General features: G+C 39.8%; 1 protein-coding gene across 2 annotated transcripts; it reads right to left on the bottom strand.

The window, feature by feature from the left end:
• Positions 1–9,890: 9,890 nt before the first annotated feature.
• Positions 9,891–12,913, bottom strand: spc24 (SPC24 component of NDC80 kinetochore complex). 2 transcript variants are annotated; one of them, XM_034679013.1, is made up of 6 exons: positions 12,780–12,913; positions 12,159–12,332; positions 11,934–12,078; positions 11,722–11,826; positions 10,238–10,314; positions 9,891–10,128 (listed from the first exon to the last, which is right to left on the bottom strand). In XM_034679013.1, exons 2-6 carry the CDS (start codon positions 12,322–12,324, stop codon positions 10,022–10,024), a joined length of 600 nt encoding a protein of 199 aa, XP_034534904.1. In that variant the 5' UTR covers positions 12,325–12,332; positions 12,780–12,913; the 3' UTR covers positions 9,891–10,021. The 2 variants fall into 2 exon arrangements, with proteins under 2 accessions (XP_034534904.1, XP_034534905.1); XM_034679014.1 differs by lacking the exon at positions 12,780–12,913 and adding an exon at positions 12,603–12,717.
• Between the last annotated feature and the right edge of the window lie 401 nt (positions 12,914–13,314).

Raw genomic sequence — 13,314 nt, 5'->3', positions numbered from 1 at the left:
TGTGTGTGGTGGTGTGTGTAAGGGGGTCTTGGTCTTTGCACATTAAGCCTGCTCAGTAATCCATCCAAAGCTCACTTGTTGTCTGCGATAGTTTTTTGATTTTGGGCACATTATTTTCTGAAGATGATTTATGAAAGCATGAACGTCAGTTTGTGAAGACAGCATTACTTTAGTCTTCTGGACTCTTCTGGACTCTTAAGCGGGCCAGTTCTCAGCAGAGCATAAATCCTCCAGAGACAAAAACAACATACATTTCATTTTGAAAGTTTTTGCTTCTGCAGGAAAAAGGAAACCGTTGAAATATGCAAACAATTATGACACGAGGATAAATCTCAGTCAGCCCAGCAGGAGATTTATCCTCATGTCCTCTCCCTGCAGAGCGTCTAATGACATGTTGTTACAAACATGGAGCATCCACACCCAAAAGCTGCTGCCAAAACCGTGTAATTTCTGCCATGTGAGATTTGGTCAGCTGCATTGTGGGTAGAGGACTCGTCAGTGGAGATCAGAGAGCTCGGCGGCCTCGAGACGCGTCACAAGTCGGGTTTGAGTGGAGCGGTTTGCAGCTTTGGAGGTCCTTTTGACATATGTAGCAACACATGATGAATGACTAAGAGCAATTAAAGCTGACAGAGGACGTCTCTGACGCCATTCTCTCTTTAACGAGCTGCAGGGAGACGACTCAGCGCCAGACTGCAGTCTGCAGACCAACCTTCATCTTTTCTTCCTGTGGATTAAAAACGAAGATAAAACTTCATCAGAGACCTGACGGCCCCGGGGCGAGGAGAAGCTTTAGGGGCTTCAGTGTGACATTAACACAAACACTTCAGAGAAGTGATGTACATTCATGTAAAGATAAAGAAATCTATTTACTGATTTTTGTAGTTATTTTGTAAATATATAGAAATGTAATCATTTTGAAGCTGCAGTTTGTATTGTTTTTAAAAACCTCACTTAAATTATGATGCCAGGTCTTATATTATGTGCACTGAATAAAAACATGTGAATGAAGTTTAAATCAAGTCTGGACCTCTTTGACTTCCTGTTCTAGTTTCCTCTTTCAGAGCGCTGCTCGTAGGTTTAGATCAGATTGAGACTTCTGTGTTTTCACAGAATGGATGACTGAACTCGGAGATGATTAGGGAAACTTCATTTATTGTCTTCTTTTGTATTCTGACATTTTTCTCAGAATTCTAAATGAATAATATTCTGAGAAATAGGAAGAACTATCATTTCTATATTAAAGTGGTTAAAGCCAAAGCATTCAGCGCTGCAGATTTTTTCAGCAGTCTAAACTTTTTAACATTTAATTTTAATTTTAATCTTGTGTTTTTTCTCGTTCTATTGAATTCATTTTTTAAATTTTGAGTAATTCCTCAAATTCCTGACAAAAGTCGATGTTTCTTTCTGCATTTTTACCTCTTGTTGACTCAGAGAATTGATTCTGCTGACAAAACTTTTTTCTACTTTTCCCAGAATTCTGACTTTTATTCCACAATTACAACTTTTATCTTAGAATCCTGAATTCCTAGAAAAAGTCACTATCAAAGTTGCAATTTTATTTTTTGTGAGATTTTTTTTCAGTTTTCTCAGAAATCTGACTTTATCTTAAAGACAGAATTATGTCCTCAATCATCAATCAATCTTTATTTGTATCGCGCCAAATCACAACAAAAGCTATCCCAAGACACTTTTACAAACGGGCAGGTCTAGACCACTCTATGTCAAATTATGAACAGAGACCCAACACCAAGACCGGATCAGACTCAGTCTGACCCCACCTTAATCCACCATGAGTTCTTTCACTAATGTATTCTTTCTGATGAATGTATTCCAAGAGGATTGGTGCTGCTTACATTTTTTTCTGGTGTCTGAATTTTTTTTCAGAGTTCAAAATTGTATTTCAATTTTTTTTAAATGTTACATCTAAAAATAAAATGTTAAAATTGAAAGTTTGAAATCTATTAAAAATGTATTTTAAATAACAGAACATTAGATGTTGCTATCCACTGTAAAAAAAAAAATCAGATTTTGGTTTCTCATATTTATTATTGCTGTGACAGGTCGGCAAAGTTTGGCTCCTAAGAAAATGTAAACAGTCCTAAAATTAAATTTAATATTTCTTGTATTTATATTAAGGCCCCAAAGGAGTGCTAAATGTAAACTTTATATTACTGAAATTAAAATATCACTGTAGTCTTTCAAATGTGAAGTAAGGCCCAAAAACAAAAACTCTTATATCTGATATCTGAATATTTTTATATCATGTTCTTAAAGTTTTGTGGAAAGAGAAAAATAAGTCTCCACCTTATTTTATTATGAAACGACTCAAGAAGTGATTTTTAATGAAAGCTTCCTCTCCGTGTTACGTACCTCGTGACTGACAACGTAAACCCAGCGCCCGGGTCTCAGACTTTAAGAAGTTTGAACTCGTGGACGTGAGTTTAGCTGGTACGTCAAGTTGTATCTCCTCTCTGGACAACAAAGGGTTAAAAGAACAAACAAAGACAAACATGTGCACAGAATCAGAATATCTGCAGTGAGAAGTGTTTGTTTTTTACTCTTCATTTTCTTATCCTGCTGGGGAAAGTATAAATGTACACCTCAGAGCTTGAAAAAGAAAGGGTGATACAGAAATTGAAGAGAGAGATAATGCCCCTCCGAGGTGCCCACGTGTTAACCGCTGATATTTAGTGTCAGTGCCACAGCGCTGCATGAAGCTGCAGAGAGCAGAAACCCTGCCGCTGCTGCTTACCGTAAGGAAACCACACATCGCTGCATGGTGCTTCTAAGTGATGATACACGAGAGTGAGCCTCCCCAACACCGCGTGTCACCCTGCCCACTCCTAACCACCCGGCAGGCTCACAGTCGTTGCACCAAGTCCCTCTCAAAGACGGGGATGTTCACTTCTCAGTAAACCAGGCGGTAAATAATAACACAACAGGGTTTCTGTGCAGAGCAGAGACCCGACGTGGGCACTGTGAACCGCCACCATCTCACCATCCAGCAGCTCGTCTCTTTCTCACAGACCAGCTCAGCTGATCTCTGCTGATGTCTGCTGATGTCTGCTGATGTCTGCTGATGTCTGCTGATGTCTGCTGATCTCTGCTGATCTCTGCTGATGTCTGCTGATGTCTGCTGATGTCTGCTGATCTCTGCTGATCTCTGCTGATCTCTGCTGATGTCTGCTGATGTCTGCTGATCTCTGCTGATCTCTGCTGACCCGACACTTTCTGCCTGAAGCTGGAAATCAAATATTTATCGTCTTAGATTAAAAACTATTTCCTTAAACTCATCTACCAATTTACATCAAACTTCAGAGCTTTATGTACTGTGTCTTTAAAAGTTCAAATACCCTCTAAGACGCCCGTTAATCTGACAATGGAAGGAACATCCTGTACAATAATAGAGTCATATTACCTGGTGTTAAATACTTGATTCTGATTGGTAGAAACCTTATTAGTTAAAGCAACACCAGGAACAACCTGATCACGTCATTAAATCAATCCAACTTTAAGAACGAATGGAATGGAACAGATCAAAGAAGAATGGAACGGAATGGACACATCAAAGAAGAATGGAACGGAATGGAACACATCAAAGAAGAATGGAACGGAATGGAACACATCAAAGAAGAACGGAACGGAATGGAACACATCAAAGAAGAATGGAACGGAATGGAACACATCAAAGAAGAACGGAACGGAATGGAACACATCAAAGAAGAATGGAACGGTATGGAACACATCAAAGAAGAATGGATGGAATGGAACACATCAAGAAGAATGGAACGGAATGGAACACATCAAGACGAACTGAACGGAATGGAACACATCAAAGAAAAACTGAACGGAATGGAACAACATCAAAGAAGAACAGAACGGAATGGAACACATCAAGAAGAACAGAACGATGGAACACATAAAGAAGAACAGAACGGAATGGAACACATCAAAGAAAAACGGAACGGAATGGAACACATCAAAGGAGAATGGAACTGAATGGAACACATCAAAGAAGAATGGAACGGAATGGAACACATCAAAGAAGAACGAAACGAATGGAACACATCAAAGAAGAATGGAACGGAATGGAACACATCAAAGAAGAATGAACGGAATGGACACATCAAAGAGAAGAACTGAAGGGAACGGAACACATCAAAGAAGATGGAATGGAATGAAACACCAAAGAAGAATGGAACGAATGGAACACATCACAGAAGAACTGAACGGAATGGAACACATCAAAGAAGAACAGAACGGAATGGAACACATCAAAGAATAACTGAACGGAATGGATGCTGTCGGTTGCTCAAAGCCAATAAGAACACTGATTCATTCTAAACAACAAAAGCAACACCAGGAACAACCTGATCACACCTCATTAATTTAATCCACATAAAGTAGTCCCTCTCATTCCCCCTCTGCCTGTTGACACTGTGGTAAAAACCTTAGTGTGGTCTCAGGCTGGTCTTGGTCATGGGGGAATAATGACAGTTAGCGGGCACAGATGTGAGAGCAGCCTGAGGAGCTACTGGACCCCAACCATCTCTGTGAGGGGCGAGTGGGGCTTCGCGTCGGGGTCTTGCTCACCCTGTCAGGATCACCACCCGTTCACTACACATTATCACTTACTTACAACTCAAGATATTGTTATATTAGAAATATTAGATTTATCACAACTATGGTTTCTTAACTAGTGAGTTGGGGACCAAAAGTTGGTCCATTTTCAGAGGGTCACGATGTACACTACCAGTCCAAAGTTTGGAAACACCTTCTCATTCAAGGGTTTGTATTTATTTTAATTATTGTAAACACTTTAGATCAATACTGAAGACATCCAAACTATGAAAGAACATATATGGAATTATTGAATGAAGAAAAAGTGTTAAACAAAGCAGAATCTGTTTTATATTTTAGATTCTGTAAAGTAGCCCCCTTTTTCCTTCATGACAGCTTTGCACACTCTTGATATTCTCTCAGTCCGCTTCATGAAGTGGTCTCCTGGAATGGTTTCTAATTAACATGAGCCTTGTGAAGAGGTCATTTGTAGAATGACTTGCCTTCTTAATGTGTTTGAGGCCATCAGTTGTGTTGTTCAGAGGTAGGGTTAGGACACAATGGATAGCCCAGATTATGGCAAAACCAGATTATTTCATAGTTTTGATGTCTTCAGTATTAATCTACAATAAAAACCATTGAATGAGAAGGTCGTTTTTATTTTAAAGGATACATGAAGTCGTGCTCTCGCAGTAGTAGGTCGTATTTTTAATCTGTAACTCAGTAGGTGGAATTAAAGCTCCTAAACACAGGATGTCCTCCTCCACTGAACAACAACGTTTAGACATGTAGGTCACAGCTGAGGGTTGAGGTGAGTCCTCCTGAGGCTGGACCGGTTTAGAGTTAGGACATTTCCATTAAACTTCTATGTGAACACAATTTAAGTTTTATTCTAAATCTCATATTTAATCTCTCTGAATTGAAGAATACAAACTCTGTGAGACGTTCTTATAAATATGTTCTCTTTATTTCTAACTGGTTGTGACACATCTTTTGCTACCCAGAGGATTGTGGGTAGGACTAACCGAGAGGGCACGCTGGCAGCACACTAAGAAACTTAACCAGACGTGGTGAGGCTCTCTGGGACTTTTTGGCGTTCTGCATCTGACCCACATTTGGTGAATTAAAGAGCGTACGGGTGATGGAGGGCAGCCTGAGTCACAACATGCTGCTGATAGTGAAAGCTAAAACAGACGTGAAAAGGCCAAAGCAACCTGCACAGAATATATGTTGCATTAATACCCACATTATAAACTAACTAATATCCACCTTTCAGAGCTGTGGGAATAAATCTTACAAGTCTCAAGAAGCTTCACCGGCTGCTCTTCATCTTCACCCACAAACAGATTAGACTCGGGCACCATCCTGTAATCTGAGTTTAAATCAGAGACATGAACTTAACCTGAGCAACTGCGCCAATTAGATCAACCTTTCTCAAAGCCTGTCTGAGCAGAGGGCAGAAATGTGATAAAGTTGTTCTGCAGCGACATCTAGTGGCCAACACGTCACATAGCTTCTAGTTTTCTCTTCTCCTCTTCCAGAATATTGAACATGAACGCCAACGAGAGAATAAGAAATGAAAGGAGGGGAAATTACACGTCTGTTCAGTCGGTGAAGTTTCAGTGTGATGGAGAAAAAAGAGGTCTGTACTCAGGATGTGAGTGTTTATATTTTGTACGTTTAAACATATTTTAAATCTCTTCTTAAGACTCACTTTAACAAACTTGCTTTTATGTTTTTACTGCTTTCTGTTTTCACTTATTTTCATGTTTAGTTATTTTGCACTTTATCATGTTTGTCTATTGTTTCTCTTATTGCACTCGTGCCTTTTGTACTTATAGATATATATTTTATTAGTACTTGATTTTTAGTGTCTGTCTATTAATGTTTGTACAGGGAGTACGCAAAAATACTGGAGTCAAATTCTTTGTATTCTTGAGATACATTGTGATTAAAGTTCTTTCTGATTCTGATTCTTTCTGATTTTCATTCTATATTTCAATGATTCATTATTTTTATTCTATATTTAACTAATTAATTATTTCATTTTATATTTAACTAATTATTTCATTGTCTTATTTATTTATTGTATTATTTTAATGTCCTTAATCTATCCTTTTCTGTCATTTTCTTCTTAATACCTTTTTATTATCCTTTATTTATTCTTATTCTTATTGTTTTAAAAACCTTCTTAAGGAAGATTTATTTACTCTACCGTGTTTCATCACTTTATTCAGTCTTTAGTTTGAGTTTATTCTTTTTAATCTGTTGTTTTGTATTTTGTGTTTCTGCATTGTTAGATTTCCTGCCCTCCTCTTGCCGCCTACTGTTAAAGGTTTATTCTGTCATTTGAATCCTTGCCATGCGTTCGGTTTGTCAAGCGCTTAGTAATCATTGTTTTTAATGGTGTGATATGAATCAATATTATGATTAATTTAAAGGCCCTGTGAGGAGTTTTGAACTGGCTGAGAAACAGACTGAAAATGATACGATGCCTCTTTATAACCTTCAATAGCAAACAAGACCATCAGCAGCAACACTGGCACCTTCTCTGTTGTAATTTTTAATGCCTGAAACTGCCCTGGGAGGGTAGGTGTCAGTCCAGATGATGGACACTCTTGCTTCAGAATCAGCCTTTATTTGACTGTTTTCATGGAAAATAATCACATTGCCTGATAAAGTTGACTGTTGAAGCACACAGGATGAGGTTTTTGTTGAAAACCACTCCTTTTGCATGTATAGGACAAGAGATAAGAGGTATCACTTTGTCCACAAGGGGGGCGCCAGAAATCGATACAAAACAAAAGTTCCTCACAGCAGCTTTAAGTGGGAAGAAAAGAGAAAAACTTGGAGGTAGTTTGTTTCATGTGTGTTTAAATATGGTGTGTTCCCTCTCTGTTTGGTCTCAGAGTAGGGATGTACATTTAAAGTATTTTCCATTGGTCGATTTTTTTTTGGAAATGTTAACGATCAATTATCGATTAATTGATTAAAAAAAACATTATTATCTTACGTCAAAAACAATGCCAAATACGTTGTTTCACCCTAAATTGTATTTCTATAGCAACAAAATGCAAATAACTGACGGGCAGAATATCAAGGATCAGGCTCATTAAAGTATTTTACGCGGACATAGTCTTATAAAGTGAAGGCTCATAATACTAACAGAGAAGTACTTCAGACTCACAGTGTCCAGTTTTCTGTCTACTCGTTGTTATTGAGAAAAATAAACATGTGTATTCAATAAGGTGTCAGCCGAGAGTGCAACCGGGTCCTAATCAGTCCAGCTGCAGAAAAACTCAGGGGCTGTTTCCGAAACGGCCTGCTACATACTACTTACTAATGTAGTAGGCAGTAGGTATTGCCTACTACATACTGCGTTTGAATTTAGTATGTAGTATGACTGTTCTGTCCGATCTGTCATGCAGCATGCTGAGGCCAGACTTCGCTGGATTTCCGGTTTCGGAAAGCGGAAGTAAACAACGGCGAAGCCGATAATAAAATGCTTATTAGCATCCATTTATGATTTAAAAAGTTAGGAAGTGGTTTATATGTAATTTGATAACTTTCACAGCACCCAAAAACGGATTTCCTCCCGTCAAAAAATGAGGAAAAAGAAAAAGCAGAACGAGCGCTGTGCATTATGGGAAACAGTACGCGAGGCAGACTGGTCCGATGCACACTGAGATATTTTCCCGAATCAGTAGACATCCGGGGGGTTTTGGCATACTGCAGATTTTGCTCTCGTTCACATCAAGCGGCAAACTCCGGTCTCAAACGATGAAGCCAATGCGGAAGTGATATAAACTGCAATACATCGAAAATCCGCTTGAGGCTGGCTGCAGAAACACCGGAAACCACATAGATATGAATGGGAAAAAGACGATCTTTGCAGCATTAATAAACATGTTTACAGCCTGGTTCAAAAAAACGGCTTGGCCCTATGAAGCTAATCTCTCTAATGGCATACACTGTACGGGGGTGAATGTTTTTCTAACGTGACGGTTAAGAAGATATTAATATTATGAGTTTTGCCCAAATAAGGACATGACTGACGTGAATCCCGGTCGGGAACACACAGCCATTGGCTAAGAGACTCACACTACGTCACACTCTGCCTAGTTGAGTTCCGCATTACCAATATGGCTGCGTCCGTCGATTTGCTTCAAAACAGCTCTCAGGAACAGATGGGTGACGTCACGGATACTACGTCCATATTTTATACAGTCTATGGTTCACATACTACTTACTACATACTGAATTTGGACATATCAGTACGTACTGCTAGTATAGTAGGCGATTTCGGAAACAGCCTGTTTCCGAAATCGCCTACTATACTAGCAGTACGTACTGATATGTCCAAAATTCAGTATGTAGTAAGTAGTATGTGAACAGAGCAAAATCTTGCAGTATGCCAAAACTCCCCGGATGTCTACTGATTCGGGAAAATATCTCAGTGTGCATCGGACCAGTCTTCCTCGCGTACTGTTTCCCATAATGCACAGCGCTCGTTCTGCTTTTCTTTTTCCTCATTTTTTGACGGGAGGAAATCTGTTTTGGGTGCTGTGAAAGTTATCAAATTACATATAAACCACTTCCTAACTTTTTAAATCATAAATGGATTCTAAATAAGCTTTTTATTTATCGGCTTCGCCGTTGTTTACTTCCGCTTTCCGAAACCGGAAATCCAGCGAAGTCTGGCTCAGCATGCTGCATGACAGATCGGACAGAACAGTCATACTACAGACTAAATTCAAATGCAGTATGTATTAGGCAATACCTACTGACTACTACATTAGTAAGTAGTATGTAGCAGGCCGTTTCGGAAACAGCCTCAGACGGCTCTGATGTTGCTGGTCTGCAAACATAGCGTACCTGAATTCCCCCCCAGTCTGTTGCCTTCGTATCCAAAGGTGGGAAATGTCTCATGTAAAGTTGTCAACCTTCGTGTCTGTGTTGTTGTTGGCAGCAGTTTTGTATTGATCCTCTTTTTAAAAAAGCGCACGTGGAGACCTGACGCGCAGCCGCAGCCCCCAGCTGAGCGTCTCTGCTGTGCGCAACACCTTTAACAGCTGATTCACATCCAAACATGCTTTAAACTTCAAACACCTCCCTGATAGCTGAGGGTAATATGAGACCACGTGATGTTTGTTCCACGTGATGGAAAATTGATTAAAAAAAAACGTGTTTCGAGTAATTTCTTAACAATCAATTAATCGATACTCCATTAATTGTGGTCATCCCTATCTCAGAGTCTTTCGTTGTCTTGATAAATGTGACATTAAAAACAGTCTGTTGGATGTGTAGCTGAAACATGATCAGAGAACTTTTTAACCAAATATGTGAGAAATTTAATTCTTAAATCTGAAGCGTTTTAGAAAACAAGAAAACAAACATGTTCACAAACAATGATATAATACACAGCTCCTCCAACAACACAAACAACACCTTCTATCAGCTACCACTCTGTGCTGACGAAGTCCCACAGCTGGTCGCTGACGTCGCTCCGAGATCGTACGCTCGTGTCGATGTTGATGGGCGTGGCCAAGTCTGCGCCGTAATGAACTGAGGGAGGAGCAAACAGAGAGGCGATCACACACGATGTAAACAAACACAGTTACACAAACAGGAAGATAAACAAACTAATAATAAGAGGGAGGAGTGAAGAACGCACCTCCTTTTAAGATGTTTGGCTGCGTGTTGTATTCCCACTTGATCTTTGAAATCAGGTAGTACACCTGAGCCACGTACCTGAGGAGGGGAGAGCAAGAACTGGTAAAGCTTGGACCACATTAAAGCCATCTGACATATGATATACCATATCAAGGTCTCCAGTTCAGAACCCAGATCCTCTATTTCCCAATCAATCAATCTTTATTTATAAAGCACCAAATCACAACAAACGTTCTCCTCAGACTCTTCCAAACAGAGCAGGTCTAGACCCAACATCAAGACCGGATCAGATCCAGTCCCATCTTCCAGACAGGACTCAGTCTGATCTCATCTTAATCCACCATGAGCAGAGCACTTTGCAGCATTTAGCAAGTTACAGTGGCAAGGACAAACTTCCTTTAACAGGCAGAAACCTCCAGCAGGACCAGACTCATGTTAGACACACATCTGCTGAGACCGTGTTGGAGAGAGGGAGAGAGGGAGATGAAGAGAGAGAGAGAGATGATAGTGGGGAGACGGATAGTAGTAGTTGTAGCAGCTGGAGTCTGGACCACGTCCACAGCAGCAGAGATCCAGACAGAAGGAAAGGAGGGGTTAAGAAAAGGAAACAAAGGATGAAGAAACATGGAAAGAACAAAGAGAGAAAGAAAGAAGAAAGAAAGAAAGAAACAAAGAAACAAGGAATACAATAAAGGAGAAAAAGAAAGAAAGAAGGAATAAAAAGGAGAAAAGTAATGAAAGACAAGAAAGTAAGAAAGAAAAGAAAGGACAGAAAGTAAGAAGGAAAGAAAGAAAGGAAAAGGAAAGAGAAAAAAAGAAAGAAGGAATACAAGAAAGGAGAAAAAGAAAGAAAGAAAGGATGAATAACAGACCCCAAAAAAGGAATCTCCAGCAGAGATCCAGAGGAACCTACGAGACAAGGGAGCTCAGGGACTCCAGAAAGGTCTATGGTTAGTAACTTTAATGGGACAGGAAGAGTTAAAGTGAGAGACAGGCAGAGAGAGGAGAGAGAGGGAAAGACAGGATCCCAGTGTGTCAGTCTGAGCCTATAGCAGCATAACTAAGAGCTGGTCCAAGCCTGATCCAGCTCTAACTATAAGCTTTATCAAAAAGGAAAGTTTGAAGCCTACTCTTAAAAGTAGAGAGGGTGTCTGCCTCCTGGACCCTGACTGGTAGATGATTCCAAAGGAGAGGGGCCTGATAACTGAAGGCTCGACCTCCCATGCTACTTTTAGAGACTTTAGGTACGATAAGCAGGCCTGCATGTTGGGAGCGTAGTAAAACCAGACATCAACCTCACATTTGAGCATCACGTTATTCAGATCACCAGATCTACATTCTTTCACCCCTAAAACATAGCTTGATTCCGCCCACTACTCTCCTTCTCTGCACCCCTGTCCTCCAAAACCCTCCCTGGCTCCCTGTTCCCCAACACATTCAGTACGAAGTCCTTCTCCTGACATGCAAAGCCCTAGTAGTACTCACACAGCTGAGGGGATGACCTCGGTGGTGTCTTCATCCACTTCGTTCTGCAGCATCTGGAGCTCGTGTTCATCGTTTCTCAGAGTCTCTAACTCTCTCTGCAGGAATCTGGAGGAGGGTTGAGGAAGCTGACAGACACACAGGGCCAGGATTCATTTATAAAGGACACAGAGAGAACTTTCTCCTGCATACACACACACACTTCTCAAGGATACTGTAACTCCGAATCAGTGATCTGACTCTTTGCCGTGCACTGCCTCAGCTGCTCCTCCAGGCCGTCCAGCTCCATCACTCTGTGCTTCTTCTCCTCCTCCATGTCCAGCAGCCTCTGGCCGACACTCTCCTCGATCTGAGACAAATCTGTGGGATCAAGGACAGCGACAGTCAGAGAGAGGAGACTCTGGATCCACGTTTACTAGATAGAAAGTCACACAACTTACCTTTTATAATCTGTGTTATGATGTTTTTGGTCTCTATGTGTTTGTCATACAGAGCCTGGTGCTCGTCTTTAATCTGTCTCAGTTTCTCAGGTTGGCTGCTGTTGATGAAGGCCACCAACACCTCTCCGCTCTCCTCCAAGTCCTGGAATTTATGACTCTGAGCCATTGTGGAGCCTGAAACAGAAAGAGAATAGAGAGAAGAAGAGAAGAGGAGGGATCATGTGAAACTTCAGTTTAGTATCATCAATTAGAAGAGAGAGGAGTATTTGACTTATTTTCATTGTAAACAGACACGATTTAAAGAGTCAACCGCACAAACGAAAAAGTTTAAATATTACATTTTAATTTCCAACACTAATCAAAACCTTAGATTTCCATTTAACAGTTAAACAGCTTTAATTAAAACCTTTAAGGACGTTTTAACCCTCGATATGTTGTGTTTACCTTGTCAACGACAGACGTTACGAGCTAAACGTCCTAACGTTCAGATAAAACACGACAAAAACATCCTGACAATATTTAAAGTTAAATTAAACTTTATTTATTATCCTAACAGCTCGTTTTAAAGCTTAATTTGAAGGAAATCTGACGTTTTTTAAGGTAAAAGCAGAAACAACAAACCTCAGCTTCTTCCGGTGGATTCAAAATCAGACCGCGCAACTTCTTCTTCTTTGGTGGTGGGAGGACTTCCGGTAGCATTATAAACACGTAGCGCCCTCTACCGGCCTGGATGAGCGACAGCTCTATGATAGCAGCTAGTTTGCACTTCATATAAAAAATATTAAAATAATTCGTGTTTTAGTGTTTATATAGAAACGACAAACTCCAACAGCCTCTTTCTCCAGCATAATTATGATTTAATATTTTTTTTATTAATGTTTAATAACCAAACGGACGTATTTTAATTCCCTTTCCAAAACTGTTGGTTAGCATACGTCATAAATTACGGAAGAGGATTAGGGCCACTGAAAAAAAAAAATTAAGTTAAATTTTTTTTTAAGTTATTATTCTGAGAAAAAAGTTAGAATTCTTAGATTAAAGTCAGAATTCTGACTTTAATTTCAGCAGAGGTAAAAAATGTTTTTGGCCACTAAAAATCATGAAAATACACATTTAAGAATTCAAAATACAAGATAAATGTGAAAATAATTCAGGA

The sequence above is a fragment of the Notolabrus celidotus genome, unplaced genomic scaffold (assembly GCF_009762535.1).
Source record: "Notolabrus celidotus isolate fNotCel1 unplaced genomic scaffold, fNotCel1.pri scaffold_293_arrow_ctg1, whole genome shotgun sequence".
Classification (NCBI taxonomy): Eukaryota; Metazoa; Chordata; class Actinopteri; order Labriformes; family Labridae; genus Notolabrus; species Notolabrus celidotus.
Note: the sequence above shows the minus strand (reverse complement) of the source record. Positions and strands in the feature narration are given on the sequence as shown.

What these genes read in the sequence shown, in the direction of transcription:
- spc24 (XM_034679013.1), bottom strand. Translation starts at nt 12,324, where the DNA reads ATGGCTCAGAGTCATAAATTCCAGGACTTGGAGGAGAGCGGAGAGGTG. An exon ending in CATAACACAGATTATAAAAG is followed by an intron (nt 12,079 to 12,158) that starts GTAAGTTGTGTG and finishes TTGATCCCACAG; the next exon opens with ATTTGTCTCAGATCGAGGAG. An exon ending in ATCACTGATTCGGAGTTACA is followed by an intron (nt 11,827 to 11,933) that starts GTATCCTTGAGA and finishes ACCCTCCTCCAG; the next exon opens with ATTCCTGCAGAGAGAGTTAG.